The following is a 14,316-nucleotide window of genomic DNA, read 5'->3' as shown; positions in this document are numbered from 1 at the left end:
ATATCTCCACTACAGTTATTCATCAAGAGAACCAATTAAAATTCTAATGATCACACAATTAGGATATCACTGTATTACAGTTTCACTCTTAGTGCATGACTAAACAAATCTGATATTGAATTTTTTGCTACAGCTATCAACATATAACAGAATTAAATCGCAAACTGGTATATGACAAAATTTGAACCACCTCATACCTCTGGAGCATTTGAAACAGTAGTTGTATCAGATTTAATTTTCTGTGCTATTTCTTCATTGTCTTCATCAGTAACAGGATTCTAAGTTATTGGCATAAAATAAGGAGACATATTTATCTGCTATTACAAAATTAACACATAAAAAAGCAGACCTGCGGACCAGCTTTCATATAAGCCTCCTTTTTGCAGGTGGAATTATTTGCATTGTCAAAATGGTGACATGCATAGTTAAGAACCAGAGAGCACTGTAACCAAATAGACTACTAAGGTGTATGTTTATTTCTAACCCATTTTCATTTCTGATTCTCTTAAACTAGTATAATGCAGCAAAGTCTGAGCTATAATTCGTATAAAAAGTTGATTTTTTTTAAAAAAAGAGAATTACCTTGTGTAGTAACAGAGGTTCTTCGAGATGCATGTCCCCATGGGTGCTCCACTCTGGGTGCCGGTGCAGTCTCATGCTGGTGACTGGAGATTTTTCTATCAGTGCCCTGCTATGCTGCACATGCGAGTAGTGTCTTCTCGTGCTGTTGGTGTCCACTGCGGCTGCATTCCTTCTCTGCTTTGGTACTAGCCCCAAAGAGGCTCCAAAGTAGGCGAAGGAGGGAGGGTAGTGGAACACCTACAGAGGGACACATCTTGAAGAACCCCCATTACTACACAGGGTGAATAAATCTTTTTTCTTCTTTGAGTGATGTCCCCTTGGATGCTCCACTCTGGGTGACTACAGAGCAGTGTTCGTATTGTGGAGGTGTGTTTGGCCCTGCCCCTGAAATTATGGACAGCACCACTTGTCCGACTGAGGTTGCAGGAGCGATAGTGGAGGTAAGAGTGTAATGTTTTGTGAAAGTGTGGTCAAAAGACCAAGTTGCTGCTTTGCAAATGTCCTCTAGTGGGATCTTGTACAGGCAGGCTCTGGTGCAAGTTACTGCTCTGGTGGAGTGAGCTCCTATATACTTGGTGGCTGCTTGTTGTGGATTGTGTAACAAGTACTTATAAAAGAAGAGATTCATTTGGAAATTCTTTGAAAGGAGATGGCTTGATCCTTCCAGCACTCTGAAGCTATGTCTAGACTGCAGAGCTTTTTCTGGGACACTAGAGGTATCCCGAAAAAGCTCTGCCATGTCCAAGGATCGCGTCCGCTTTTTTGGAACAGTTTCTGAAAAAGTGGACGTGTTTTCTCAGCATCCCTGTATTCTTCTCAGTGAGAGAAATAAGGGATTTCTGAAATAAGAGTTTTTTCCAAAATTTGGCCCCATGTAGACAGACCAAATTTCGGAAAAGCCTCTTTAGGAAAAAAAAGTGGAAAAAGATACGCAAATTGCAGTTTGCAATTTGCGTATCTTTTTCTGACTTTTTTTCGGCAGCGTAGACATAGCCTGAAAGTGATAAGAGGAGTCTTGTTGACTTTCTCCAGGATCTCGTTTGGTTGAGATAAAAGGCGAGTGCTCAGTCTAAGGTGTGCAGCACTGCTTGTATTGGATTGGTGTGCAGTTTGGGACATAATGCAGGTAAGTGTATCAGTTCACTGATATGGAAAGGCATTGGGACTTTGAGATGGAATCTGGGGTGCGGTCGGAGGGTTACTTTGTCCTTAGTGAACACTGTATACGGCAGGTCAGACATTAGTGCTGCCATTTTGCCTCCTACCGGAGGTGACGGCTATTAGAGAAGCCACCTTCATGGAGAGATGTAATCAAGAACAGGTGGCTGGTGGTTTGAACGGTGGTTTGGTTAGGTTCAAGACATGATTCAGATCCCATATAGGAGTTGGTGAATGTATTGATGGGAAAGTGTTTGAAGGCCTATAAAGAAACACTTGGTGATGGGATATGCGAAAATAGAAGTGCCATCAGTGGTTTTGTGGAAGGCTGCAACTGTCGCAGCATGTACTTTTATTGTGTTAAAAGAGAGTCCTGCTTCCCTTAGTCCCAAGAGATACAGTAAAATCTGGAGTATAATGTGCACTTTTTTCCCAGTTTTGTTTAGCATCAAAGATAGGGTGCACATTATCTATAGGAGGTTTTTAAAAAAAGTTTTAAACTCACCCTTGGCAGGCATGAGCTGGGCAGGGGGGAGGGCAGACAAGGACCTGGGAAAGTCCTGGGCGGGGAGGGCCGCCCCGGCATGCGCTCGGTGCACGGGCAGCTGGGCATGGGATACTTCCCCGGGAGGTGCGAGCTTGGCATGCGGGCATCTGGGCGTGGGAGCCTCCTGCAGATGCGAGCTGGGTGTGCAGGCATCTGGGTGGGGGAGGCTCCCACTGCAGGCACGAGCTAGGCACGCGGGCATCTGGGCGGTGGAGGCTCCCACTTCAGGCGCAAGCGCGGCGCGTTGGCATCTGTGTGAACTTTCTGCTGCAGCTCCCTCGAGATTCCCAATGCTTGGAGCCACGAGGCTCTGCGCATCACAATGGCCGTTGTGGTAATATGGACCGCAGTGTCCATTGCCGATTGTAGGGCTATGGCCCTCCTGAGTAATACTGTGCAAATAGGGTCTTTTCTGTTCAGGTAGGAACTGAGAGAGATCCTGGAGTTTTGAGTAGTTGCTATAATTGTAATCAGTAAGCATTGCTGAATAGTTTACAACCCTCATTGTAAAGTCGCCAATGAAGAGACTTTTCCACCCAGGATGTCTAATCGTTTATGGTCTTTATCCTGGGGAGTTGCCCTCATATTGAGATGTTTTGTCTTGTGCTGGACTGAGTCCACGACCAGGGAGTCAGACAATGGATGGGAAAATAAAAAGTCCATCCCCTTGGATGGGACAAAGCATTTCCTGTCAGTCCTCTTAGTGGTACACGTGATACATGCTGGTGTCTGACAGATATCATCAGCAGGGTCCATAAGAGGTGCCATCCTGGCTGAGGTGGCAGGTTGAAGAGTGCGTAGAAGCCTGTATTGTTTTTCTTGGACCTCTTGCAGATTCAGTTCTTGTGCTGAAACCACCCTCTTAAACAGTTACTGGAACTGCTTGATGTCATCCGTTGGAGATGTGGTGGTGGGAATTATAGCTTTGTCTGGGGATGAAGACTAGTTGTGGAGTGGAGATCTATCATCCTCCTAGGAAAGAGAGTCCTCATTTCTGGACTGAAGATGCACGGGGGAATTTGGTGCCATGTCCTGAGATGTAGGCTGCAGGGAATGAGGTGGTCTTTTGGCCAGTGTGAAGGGAGCGGAGTGATGGCTCCTATGAGAGGATCAGGTGTCTGAGGGATGCCATTGGCCTGGGTACAGCGGCAGGTATGGCCAATGATGATCATACCAGTGAGTTGGTGGTGGACCATGTGGTGCTCTTGTCGAGTAGGACTCCCATGGAGGATGCCTTTAGGTAGGACTGGAATGTTGTGCGGAGAAGTGGCTGTGTTGTCTTGTGTCAGCCTTGCTAAGAGAGAGACGGGGCTGGTGAGCAAGGCGAATGGACTGAGCGCACTGAAGATGCTGGCGAACCTGGGGCTGAAGAATTGTGGGTTATTGGTGCCGCAGAATGTCTGAGATGTTCTTTCGGTGGTGCTGTGGTGGTCTGCATGGAGGCAGGTGCTGACAGTGCCAAGGATGGGGTCAGCGTTAGTGACCTAGGAGGTGCAGCATCTTTTAGGTGCCATATCCAGTGCCCTCACAGGTACTGTCTTTGGTGCCGATGTATGATGTTTGGTCGGCGCAGTAGACGATGTGCCACCAACTTATGCCTGGGCTCAGAGTGGGCCCTCTTGTGCGACCCTGATTGTTTAGGCAGTACCATGCCTGACGAGCCGGGCTTGTCACCTATGCTCACCATGCATGAGCTCAGTGTGGGGGGTAGCAATTTAGCTGGAGAGACCCGGGCTTTTGCTTTTGCCTTTTCAGAAGAGGTAAAGGGACGACTTTTGTCCATACCATCTGGTCTTGCCACAGCCCAGTCCTTGTTACTAAAGGGAGAATCATCATGCAAAGGTTGTAACGACTTCCCATACAAGAAAATTTTCAGTCTGTTGTCGCAGTCCTGTCTCGCATAGGCCAAGAGTTCAAGCAGTATGAACACTTCTGCACCATATGTGCCTCTCCTAGGCACTTTATGCAGGAATGCAGCCATCAGATACTAGCATGACTTCGCGACAAGAGTTATAGTGTTTAAACCCTGGAGAGCCAGGCATTTTGAAGTGAAAGAACAATGAAGAAAAAGAGAAGTTATTCACTTTGTGTATGATTGTTCTTCGAGATGCGTGTCCCCATGAGTGCTCCACAATTGGTGTCCTGGCACCACAGATCAGAGACTTTGAGATTAGTGATCGGGTGGGCTGCGCATGCACGAGCAGTGCTCCCGCCTTTGAAGTAGCATGTGTAGCCTGCTTCTCCTCTGTTTCTTCTTTAATGCCCTCATGGCTGCTATTATTTCCTGAAGTGGAGAGGAGAGCGGGTAGTGGAGCACCCACAGGGACACACATCTTGAAGAACAATTGTTACTGCACAAAGTGAGTAACTTCTCTTTCTTCGAGTGATGTTCCCATGGGGGCTCCACAGTTGGTGACACATTGAGATGGACAGTGGGCTTCGATCAATTGCTACAGATTGTGGAGAGAACCGTGTTGGCCACTGCGGTATCTGTTGTGGAGCATGGTGGAATAGCGTAATGCTTTATGAAGGTATGATTAGATGACCGTGTTGCTGCTCTGTATATTTCCTGGAGTGAGACTTCCTTTAGGAAAGCAACTGATGTCGCCATAGCTCTGGTAGAATGGACCTTTGGATTCGTTGGTAATGCCTTATTCTGGAGCGAGTAGCATGTAGTAACGCATGATGTTATGAGCTTTGATATGTGCTGGGAAGACAGTGGTTTTCCCTTGGACCTTTTGGCAAGGGAAACCATCAATCTCTGGGATAATCGAAAGGATTGAGCCCTATCGAGGTAGAAGGCAATTGCCCTTCTGATGTCCAAGGTGTATAATATGGCTTCTTCCCTGGAATGATGTGGGTTTGGGTAGAAAGTGGGAAGGATTATCTGTTCGTTGATATGGAATTCTGAGTTAACTTTCAGTAAGACGGATGGGTGTGGCCACAGGATGAACTTGTGCTTGTGAAAGGTCGTGTATGGAGGTGAAACTGTGAGTTCACTGACCCACTTTGCAGAACTGATTGCCAGAAGGAACAATGTTTTCATGGTAAGAAAGGTAAGTGGGGAGGTTGCCATTGGTTCAAAGGGTGGTCTTCTGAGTGAGTGTAGGACCAATTCTATGTCCCATGTGGGGGCGAATGGGTTTTTGAGGCGGGTGAAGGTTCTGCAGGCCCTTCCTTCTTTTTGAGATGGGGTGGGCAAATATGGAGAACCCATCAATAGAAGGGTGGAAGGCTGTAATGGTGGTTATATGCACCCAGAGCGATGAAATTGACAAATTTTGTTGTTTCAGGTGCCTGATGTACTCCAGTACTTGGTGGAGTGGTGCCCTGGATAGTTCGAGTGCCCTGTGTGCACAGTACTGCATAAACTGGTGCCACTTGTATAGGTAAGTCTTGCATGTCATTTGTCTCCTGCTATGCAGCAGAACATTTTTCACTTGTTGGGAGCACTGTTCCACTTCTGAGAACCAGATAGGTACCATACTGTCAGGTGCAGCATTTGTGTTTGGGGATGAAGTATTGACCCCTGGTTCTGGGAGAGCAGATCTGGGCGGTTCAAAAGAGGGTGGAATAGCGTAATGTAGAGACAGGTGATAAAGACATGTGAACTATTATCTGTTGGGGCTATCAAGATCATTAGAGCCCCATTTGTCTGTATCTTTTGAAGAACTCTGGGAATGAGAGGAATGGGTGGGAAGGCATATAATGGGTACCCCCTCCAGTGAGAAGCATGGCATCGCCCATGGAGCCATACCATATGCGTGCTCAGGAGCAGTACTGGGGGCATTTGGAGTTCTGCCTGGTGGCAAAGAGATCTATTGTGTCCACCTCCATTGGTGGATCAGTTTGTGGGTGATCTGATCATTTAGTTCCCACTTATGTTCTGTGAGGAAGTTGCAGCTGAGGGTATCTGCCATAATGTTCTTGTCTTCAGGCAGGCATTCTGCCAAAATGGTAATATGGTTGTAGAGGCACCAATTCCAAAGCCTGACCGCCTCTGTGCATAGCGACTGGAATCTCGTACCCCTTTGGCAGTGGATGTAAAATATAGTTGTCATATGCTGGGATGCTTACATGAAGGGGGAAAGGAGTCCAGGAGAGCTGGCAGTATTTTAAAGAAGCTTTATTAAAGGCACAGGAAGAAACCATCCCGATGTGCAGCAAGAGAAGCAAATATGGTAGGTGACCAGATTGGCTTACCGGGAACATCCTTGATGAGCTTAAAAACAAAAAGGAAGCTTACAAGAAGTGGAAACTTGGACGGATGACTAGGGAGGAGTATAAATATATTGCTCGAGAATGCAGGGAACTTATCAGGAAGGCGAAAGCGTAACTGGAATTGCAGCTAGCAAGGGACATGAAGGATAACAAGAAAGGTTTCTACAAACATGTTAGCAATAAGAGGGTAATCAGAGAGAGTGTGGGGCCCTTATTGGATGAGGGAGGTAACCTTAGTGACAGATGACGTGGGAAAAGCTGAAGTACTCAATGCTTTCTTTGCCTCTGTATTCACGGACAAGGTCAGCTCTCAGACAAATGCACTAGGCAACGCAGTATGGAAAGGAGGTGGACAGCCTTTGATGGGGAAAGAAAAAGTTAGAAACTATTTAGAAAAGCTAAACATATACAAATCCATGGGCCCGGATTTAATGCATCCGAAAGTACTGAGGGAGTTAGCAAATATCATTGCAGAGCCTTTGGTCATTATTTTTTAAAACTTGTGGAGATCGGGAGAGATCCTAGATGATTGGAAAAAGGAAAATGTAGTGCCCATCTTTAAAAAAGGAAAGGAGGACAATCCAGGGAACGACAGACCAGTCAGCGTTACCTCAGTCCCCGGAAAAATCATGGAGGAGATCCTCAAGGAATCCATTTTGAAGCACTTGGAAGAGGGGAAAGTGATCAGGAATAGTCAACAAGTATTCACCAAGGGCAAGTTGTACATGACCAATCTGATTAGCTTCTATGATTAGGTAGCTGGCTCTGTGGATATGGGAAAGTCGGTGGATGTGATATACCTTGACTTTAGCAAAGCTTTTGATATGGTCTCCCACAATATTCTTGTCAGCAAGTAAAAGGAATATAGATTGGATAAATGGACTGTAAAATGGAATAGAAAGCTGGCTAGACTGTCAGGCCCAATGGATAGTGATCAACAGCTCGATGTCAGGTTGGCAGTCAGTTTCTAGCAGAGTGCCCTAAGGATCTGTTTTGGGACCAGTTTTGTTCAACTTCTTTATTAATAACCTGGATGAGGGGATGGATTGCATCCTCAGCAAGTTCACAGATAACACTAAGCTAGGGGGAGAGGTAGATACGCTGGAGGGCAGGGACAGGGTCCAGAGTGACCTGGACAGATTAGATGATTGAGCCAAAAGAAATCTGATGAGGTTCAGCGAGGACAAGTGTGGTGTCCTGCCCTTGGGATGGAAGAATCCTAAGCATTGTTACAGGCTGGGGACCAAATGGCTAGGTAGCAGTTCTGCAGAAAAGGACCTGGGGATTACAATGGTTGAGAAGCTGGATATGAGTCAACAGTGTGCCCCTGTAGCCAAGAGGGCTAATGGCATATTAGGGTGCATTAGAAGGAGCATTGCCAGTAGATCCAGAGAAGTGATTATTCCCCTTTATTCAGTGTTGTAGAGCAGGTTTTTTCTGACCATGGCCTTTGCGTATAGCCCATCCTGCCACACAAGGCCCCTCACAGAAAACCCAGATGGTGAGATACTCAGAGGAGCATGGGAAGGACAATGCAGCTTTCTGCGAATGGAATTTAACCTTACAGGCATCCTGGGACTTACAGGCTCTTAAAAATAGGGAGGTAAGCAAGAAAAGATAGAACACAGTTGCAAGAAATAGTTAAGACTCTCTTGACTGGTCCTTGAAGGTAGGGAGGTAGGCATAGGGAGATAAGACGCAACTGCCATGCACACTGACCATGCCCGCACCCGGCACTGTCCACGGGGCCACCAGGCGGGCATCATGAAAAATCCTATAGGGCAATATTGCACATTACCTCATTACCAGCCTTTCAGGCTCGGCCAGGGAACAAATCCTAATAAGGTACCGGATATCAGGTTATGTTATAAAAGTCATAGAATCATAGGACTGGAAGGGACCTCAAGAGGTCATCGAGTCCAGCCCCCCGCCCTCAAGGCAGGACTAAGCTCTGTCTACACCATCCCTGACAGATGTCTATCTAACCTGTTCTTAAATATCTCCAGAGAGGGAGATTCCACCACCTCCCTTGGCAATTTATTCCAATATTTGACCACCCTGACAGTTAGGAATTTTTTCCTAATGTCCAATCTAAACCTCCCTTGCTGCACTTTAAGCCCATTACTCCTTGTCCTGTCCTCAGAAACCAAGAGGAACAAATTTTCTCCTTCCTCCTTGTGACACCCTTTTAGATATTTGAAAACTGCTATCATGTCCCCCCTTAATCTTCTTTTTTCCAAACTAAACAAGCCCAGTTCATGAAGCCTGGCTTCATAGGTCATGTTCTCTAGACCTTTAATCATTCTTGTCGCTCTTCTCTGTACCCTTTCCAATTTCTCCACATCTTTCTTGAAATGTGGTGCCCAGAACTGGACACAGTACTCCAGCTGAGGCCTAACTAGTGTAGAGTAGAGCGGCAGAATGACTTCACGAGTTTTGCTTACAACACACCTGTTGATACAACCTAGAATCATATTTGCTTTTTTTGCAACAGCATCACACTGTTGACTCATATTCAACTTGTGGTCCACTATGACCCCTAGATCCCTTTCCGCCATGCTCCTTCCTAGACAGTCGCTTCCCATCTTGTATGTACGGAACTGATTGTTCCTTCCTAAGTGGAGCACTTTGCATTTCTCTTTATTAAACTTCATCCTGTTTACCTCTGACCATTTCTCTAACTTGCTAAGGTCATTTTGAATTATGTCCCTATCCTCCAAAGAAGTTGCAACCCCACCCAGTTTGGTATCATCTGCAAACTTAATAAGCGTACTCTCTATCCCAATATCTACATCATTGATGAAGATATTGAACAGTACGGGTTCCAAAACAGACCCTTGCGGAACTCCACTTGTTATCCCTTTCCAGCAGGATTTAGCACCGTTAACAACAACTCTCTGACTACGGTTATCCAGCCAATTATGCACCCACCTTATCTAAGTGGCCCTATCTAAGTTATATTTGCCTAGTTTATCAATAAGAATATCATGCGAGACCATATCAAATGCCTTACTAAAGTCTAGATATATGGCATCCACCGCTTCTCCCTTATCCACAAGGCTCGTTATCCTATCAAAGAAAGCTATCAGATTAGTTTGGCATGACTTGTTCTTCACAAACCCATGCTGGCTATTCCCTATCACTTTATTACCTTCCAAGTGTTTGCATATGATTTCCTTAATTACCTGCTCCATTATCTTCCCTGGGACAGACGTTAAACTGACTGGTCTGTAGTTTCCTGGGTTGTTCTTATTCCCCTTTTTATAGATGGGCATAATATTTGCCCTTTTCCAGTCTTCTGGAATCTCCTCTGTCTTCCATGATTTTTCAAAGATCCCTCGACCCCTTTGTTCAGCGAGGTTCCGAGTGTTGAGGGCACGTGTCTTTTTTTGCCCGGCTGAAGGATTGATCACCCTGAAGCTGCCTCCTCACCCTTCGAGTCAAAGATAGGGGTGCATGAGTCCTGAACATGCTCCGAGTTTTAGTATGTCTTTATGTTGTTATTGTTTCTGGATTTGTAAGTATTGCTTAAATATATTAGTTATTGGTTTAGTTAACAGTTGAATCATGTTAATTTCACTGTGTAATTCTGTAAAGTGTAACTGAGTTCTATTAACCACACTGTGTAAATTGTATAAGCTTGTGTTGTGTAGTGGTGTTGTATTTAGGCTAAGTATAAGTGTTAGAAATAGTAACCCAGGAGTTGTTAAGTTGTAGAGGTAGATTAATAACTAACTCCAACAGCTGCCTAAAATAACCATAGAGGGGCTGGCTGTGGACAAAGTTTTATTATCATTATATTGGCTTTGTTTTTGTATTTTTTGCTTGTGTGCTGCGCTGCCTTAAGAGAATTAGAAACAGTGATTTGGTATAGTTGAATTGTAATCAAAGAAGTTTGTAATTAGTTAAGTATAGCTAAGTTTAGGTTTTTCCACCCTGTATAAGCATTAGGTAATTGCTTGTTTTTTTAAATCATTTGAAAGTTATTTGGTTTTGATAAAAGAATCATTCCATTTAATAAAAAATCATTTGTTTCACCATCATCCAGTAGTTTTCACTGGGTAGTCGTCTTTAACCCTTGAGGCTCCCACCACATCACCGAACCAAGGTATAACATTCAGCTCAGGTAAGGCCACATCTGGAGTATGGTGTCCAGTTCTGGGCCCCCCACTATAGAACGGATGGGGACACAATGGAGAGGGTTCAGCGGAGGGTGACCAAAATGATTAGGTGTCTGGAGCACATGACCTATGAGGAGAGACTGAAGGATTTGGGATTTGTTTAGTCTGCAGAAGAGAAGAGTGTGGGGGGATTTGATAGCAGCCTTCAACTTCCTGAAGGGAAGTTCCAAAGAGGATGGAGACAGGCTGTTCACAGTAGTGATGGATGGCAGAACAAGGAGCAATAATCTCAAGTTACAGTGGGAGAGGTCTAGATTGGATATTAGGAAAAACTATTTCACTAGGAGGGTGGTGAAGTACTGGAATGGGTTACCTAGGGAGGTGGTAGAATCTCCATCCCTAGAGGTTTTTAAGTCTCATCTTGACAAAGGCCTGGCTGGGTTCATTTACTTGGGATTGGTCCTGCTTTGGGCAGGAGGCAGAACTTGATGATCTCCTGAGGTCTCTTCTAGCTCTATGATTCTAACAACCAATATAATAAGATCTGGAATCTTCCTGAAATCATATCAGCATTTTAGCATCCACTAGTTAAGTGAAATCAAAGTCTACAGGTGTTGATCACAGTTTCACAGACCCTAAATCCTCCCCGTAGTCCTCCATCTTCAACATTGCTGCCTATTTACACTGGCAGATAGCAGAATCAGTTATTACTGCCATCTGGTGTTCTTCTATGTATGTGGATGCTTGTCCACATGTGCTATTTGCACATCTGAAAGCTTCAGGGGTCTTCTGAAAGAACTGATGGGTAAGCAGCAGGCAAACAGATGGATAACCAAACAACTTTAAAGGAGCCTCAACATCACCAGCAGCTTCCCATCCCAGACTGGAGTTTTTCAAATCTACTAATTCTGAATCTAAATCTAAATCTGGAATGGGTTACCTAGGGAGGTGGTGGAATCTCCATTCCTAGAGGTTTTTAAGTCTCGGCTTGACAAAGCCCTGGCTGGGTTGATTTAGTTGGGATTGGTCCTGCCTTGGGCAGGGGGCAGGACGTGATAACCTCCTGAGCTCTTTTCCAGCTCTATGATTCAATGATTCTATATTATTGGTGAGGATCCGCATGGAAGAGCCTTAGATGCAAGGGAGGAAGTGCTTGCAAGCGTTGTGGACTTCTCGAAGCTCGAGCAGGTTTATGTGCAGTCTTGATTCCTATTTGGACATTTCCCTTGTGCAAACTGTTGTTGGAAGTGTGCCCCCCATCCCATCAGTGAGGTATCCGTCATAATTTGTTTGGATGGCTGGTTCTGGTGGAAAGGCACCCCTTTGCAGAGGTTGTGTGCTTATGTCCCCCGTTGTGTGCCTATATCCACAAAAGGCGAGGACTTTTGGGGGAATGGAAACGTGCTTGTGGATCTGACAGCTGGGCTGGTGTGTACAATGAAAAGATCCAGTGCTGGAAACAACGGAAGTGCAGCCTGGCATGTGGGATCACATATGTGGTAGCCGTCATGTGCCCGATAAGTTTGAGGCATGTTATGATGGTTACTGTTGGGCTTGTGATAATGGTCATAACAAGATTTCTTATACTGTCAAACTGGTGATTGGGGAAATAGACTCTAGCTGTTGTGGAGTCTATACAAGCCCTATGAACTCCAAAGATTGTGGAGTGTAGTATGAATTTCTGCTAATTGATAATGAAGCCCAGCGACTGAAGCGTGGTCTTCGTGAATGTGATCATGTCTCTGATGGTCCGCTGTGAGGGACCTCGGATAAGATAATTGTCTAGATAGGGGAATATTTTGATCCCATTGTGTCTTAGATATGACACGGCCACCACAAGGGTCTGGGGGCAGAGGAGAGGGAGGACTCTGTACTGAAAGTGGTTTGAGGCTACCATGAACTATAGGAAGTGCCTGTGTGCAGGCTGATTGTGATGTGAAAATATGCATCTTGAAGGACAAGGGTTGCGAACCAGTCCCCACACTGATGGAATTACTGTGGCAAGTGTGACCATTTTGAAGCATTGCCTGCAAAGATATTTGTTTAATTGGTGCAGGTCCAAGATAGGTCTCCAACCTCCTGTTCTCTTTTCTGTGAGAAAGTAGTTTAAATAAACCCCCCTCCCTTTGTATTTTTCAGGAACCTGTTCTATGGCTCCTATTTTGAGAAGGAGTAAAACCTCCTGGCAGAGCAGAGTCTCATGACAGGGGTCCCTGAAGAAGGAGGGAGGTGGTGGGGAGGTTGGAGAAATTGCCATGAAAGGGATAGCATAACCACTGCTGACGATTTCTAGGACCCACCAGTTTATAGTGATTGGTGCCCACTGACTGTAGAAGGGGCACAAGCGATGGTGAAATATATGGTGCTTGCCTGGTACTGTAATTGGGGGGAGGTTGGGCAGACCCTGGATCAAATTTTCAAACTTGTTGCCTCGAGGCCTGGGTCGCAGAAGAGAGGTTGTTTGGGGCTCTCTTTCGTTGGTTTCAAGGTCCAAAACAGTTTTGCTCAAAGGGTCGGTATTGGTGTTGTCTAGTGAAGATCGTGTCCCTGTGCCTTTGACAGGGTGTATAGCGCTTTCTTTGGTAATGGGAGTATACATCTGCAACATGCGAAGGGTAGTGTGCAAATCTTTCCTAGAATGTAGTGTTTCATTGGTACCTGAAGCGAACAATTTTGCTTTTGTTGAATGGCAGGTCCTCTACTTTGGCCTGGAGGTCCTTAGGGACTCCTGCTGCTTGCAACCAAGATGTACGTCTCATCATCATGGATGTCGCAGTGGACCCAGTCACAGTGTCTGAGGCATTCTGGACCATTTGCAGCGCCATATGGGATATAGCGTGACCCTCCTTAGTGAATGCCTTGAGGAAAGGTCTTTTATCCTCTGCAAGATTGTGCATGAGTTCTGTTAATTTTGTGTAATTGTCAAAATCATGATTTGCAAGCAGTGATGTATAGTTAGCCATGCGTAGCTGGAGAGTTGATGAAGAGTATACTTTTCTCCTAAACACATCCAGGCGTTTGTGGTCCTTGTCCTGTGTATGTGTATGTGTTTTGTGTTGTGGGTTCTTGGACCTTTGATTGGCAGCATCAACCACTAAGGAGTTTGGTCGAGGGCGCAGGTAGGGTAAGTCCATGCCTTTAGATAGCATGAAATATTTCCTATCAGCCCTTTTATTGGTTGGAGGGGCCATGGCAGGTGTTTGCCAGACTTCATCGGCTGCCTCAAGGATTGCTTCATGTAGAGGCAGTGCGATTCTGCACTTTGCAGAGGGCTGTAGATTGTTTAGGAGTTTGTGTTGTTTCTCCTGGACCTCTGATAAAACTACCTCCTGAGTGGTAGCCACCCTTTTAAATAGGACCTGGAATTGCTTGATATTATCAGTAGGAGTTGGGTCATTTGGAATAACCGCTTCATCAGGAGCAGAGGATGAATGATAATTCAGTGCTATATCAGATCGGTGGATGGTTGGGTTTCCTCGATCTGTCCTTCCTCTAGATCTGAGTCCTCAGATGGGGAATGTGATGCATCTGAGTGCATGGAGGGCAGTGACCTTTGTGCAGATGTAGGCGGTGGAGTGGAGGTGTGTCGTGGTGCCCAGTAACGACAGGGGGACCATCGGCTGTGATGAGTGTCATAGTAATACCAATCAGTGTGCCACAGATATTGGTAATGAGGTGGTCTGTATG

The 14,316-nt window shown here is 45.5% G+C and overlaps 1 protein-coding gene across 1 annotated transcript in view; it reads right to left on the bottom strand.

The window, feature by feature from the left end:
• RPGRIP1L (RPGRIP1 like) overlaps positions 1-14,316 on the bottom strand; it is a 171,246-nt gene that overhangs the window by 53,163 nt on the left and 103,767 nt on the right. Inside the window, exon 20 of the mRNA XM_075940279.2 lies at positions 198-278. Within this exon, the coding sequence (XP_075796394.2) occupies positions 198-278 (81 nt within the window). The remainder of the gene's footprint in view (positions 1-197; positions 279-14,316) is intronic.

This window comes from Pelodiscus sinensis, chromosome 12 (assembly GCF_052426305.1).
Source record: "Pelodiscus sinensis isolate ZL-2025 chromosome 12, ASM5242630v1, whole genome shotgun sequence".
In the NCBI taxonomy this organism is placed as follows: Eukaryota; Metazoa; Chordata; order Testudines; family Trionychidae; genus Pelodiscus; species Pelodiscus sinensis.
Note: the sequence above shows the minus strand (reverse complement) of the source record. Positions and strands in the feature narration are given on the sequence as shown.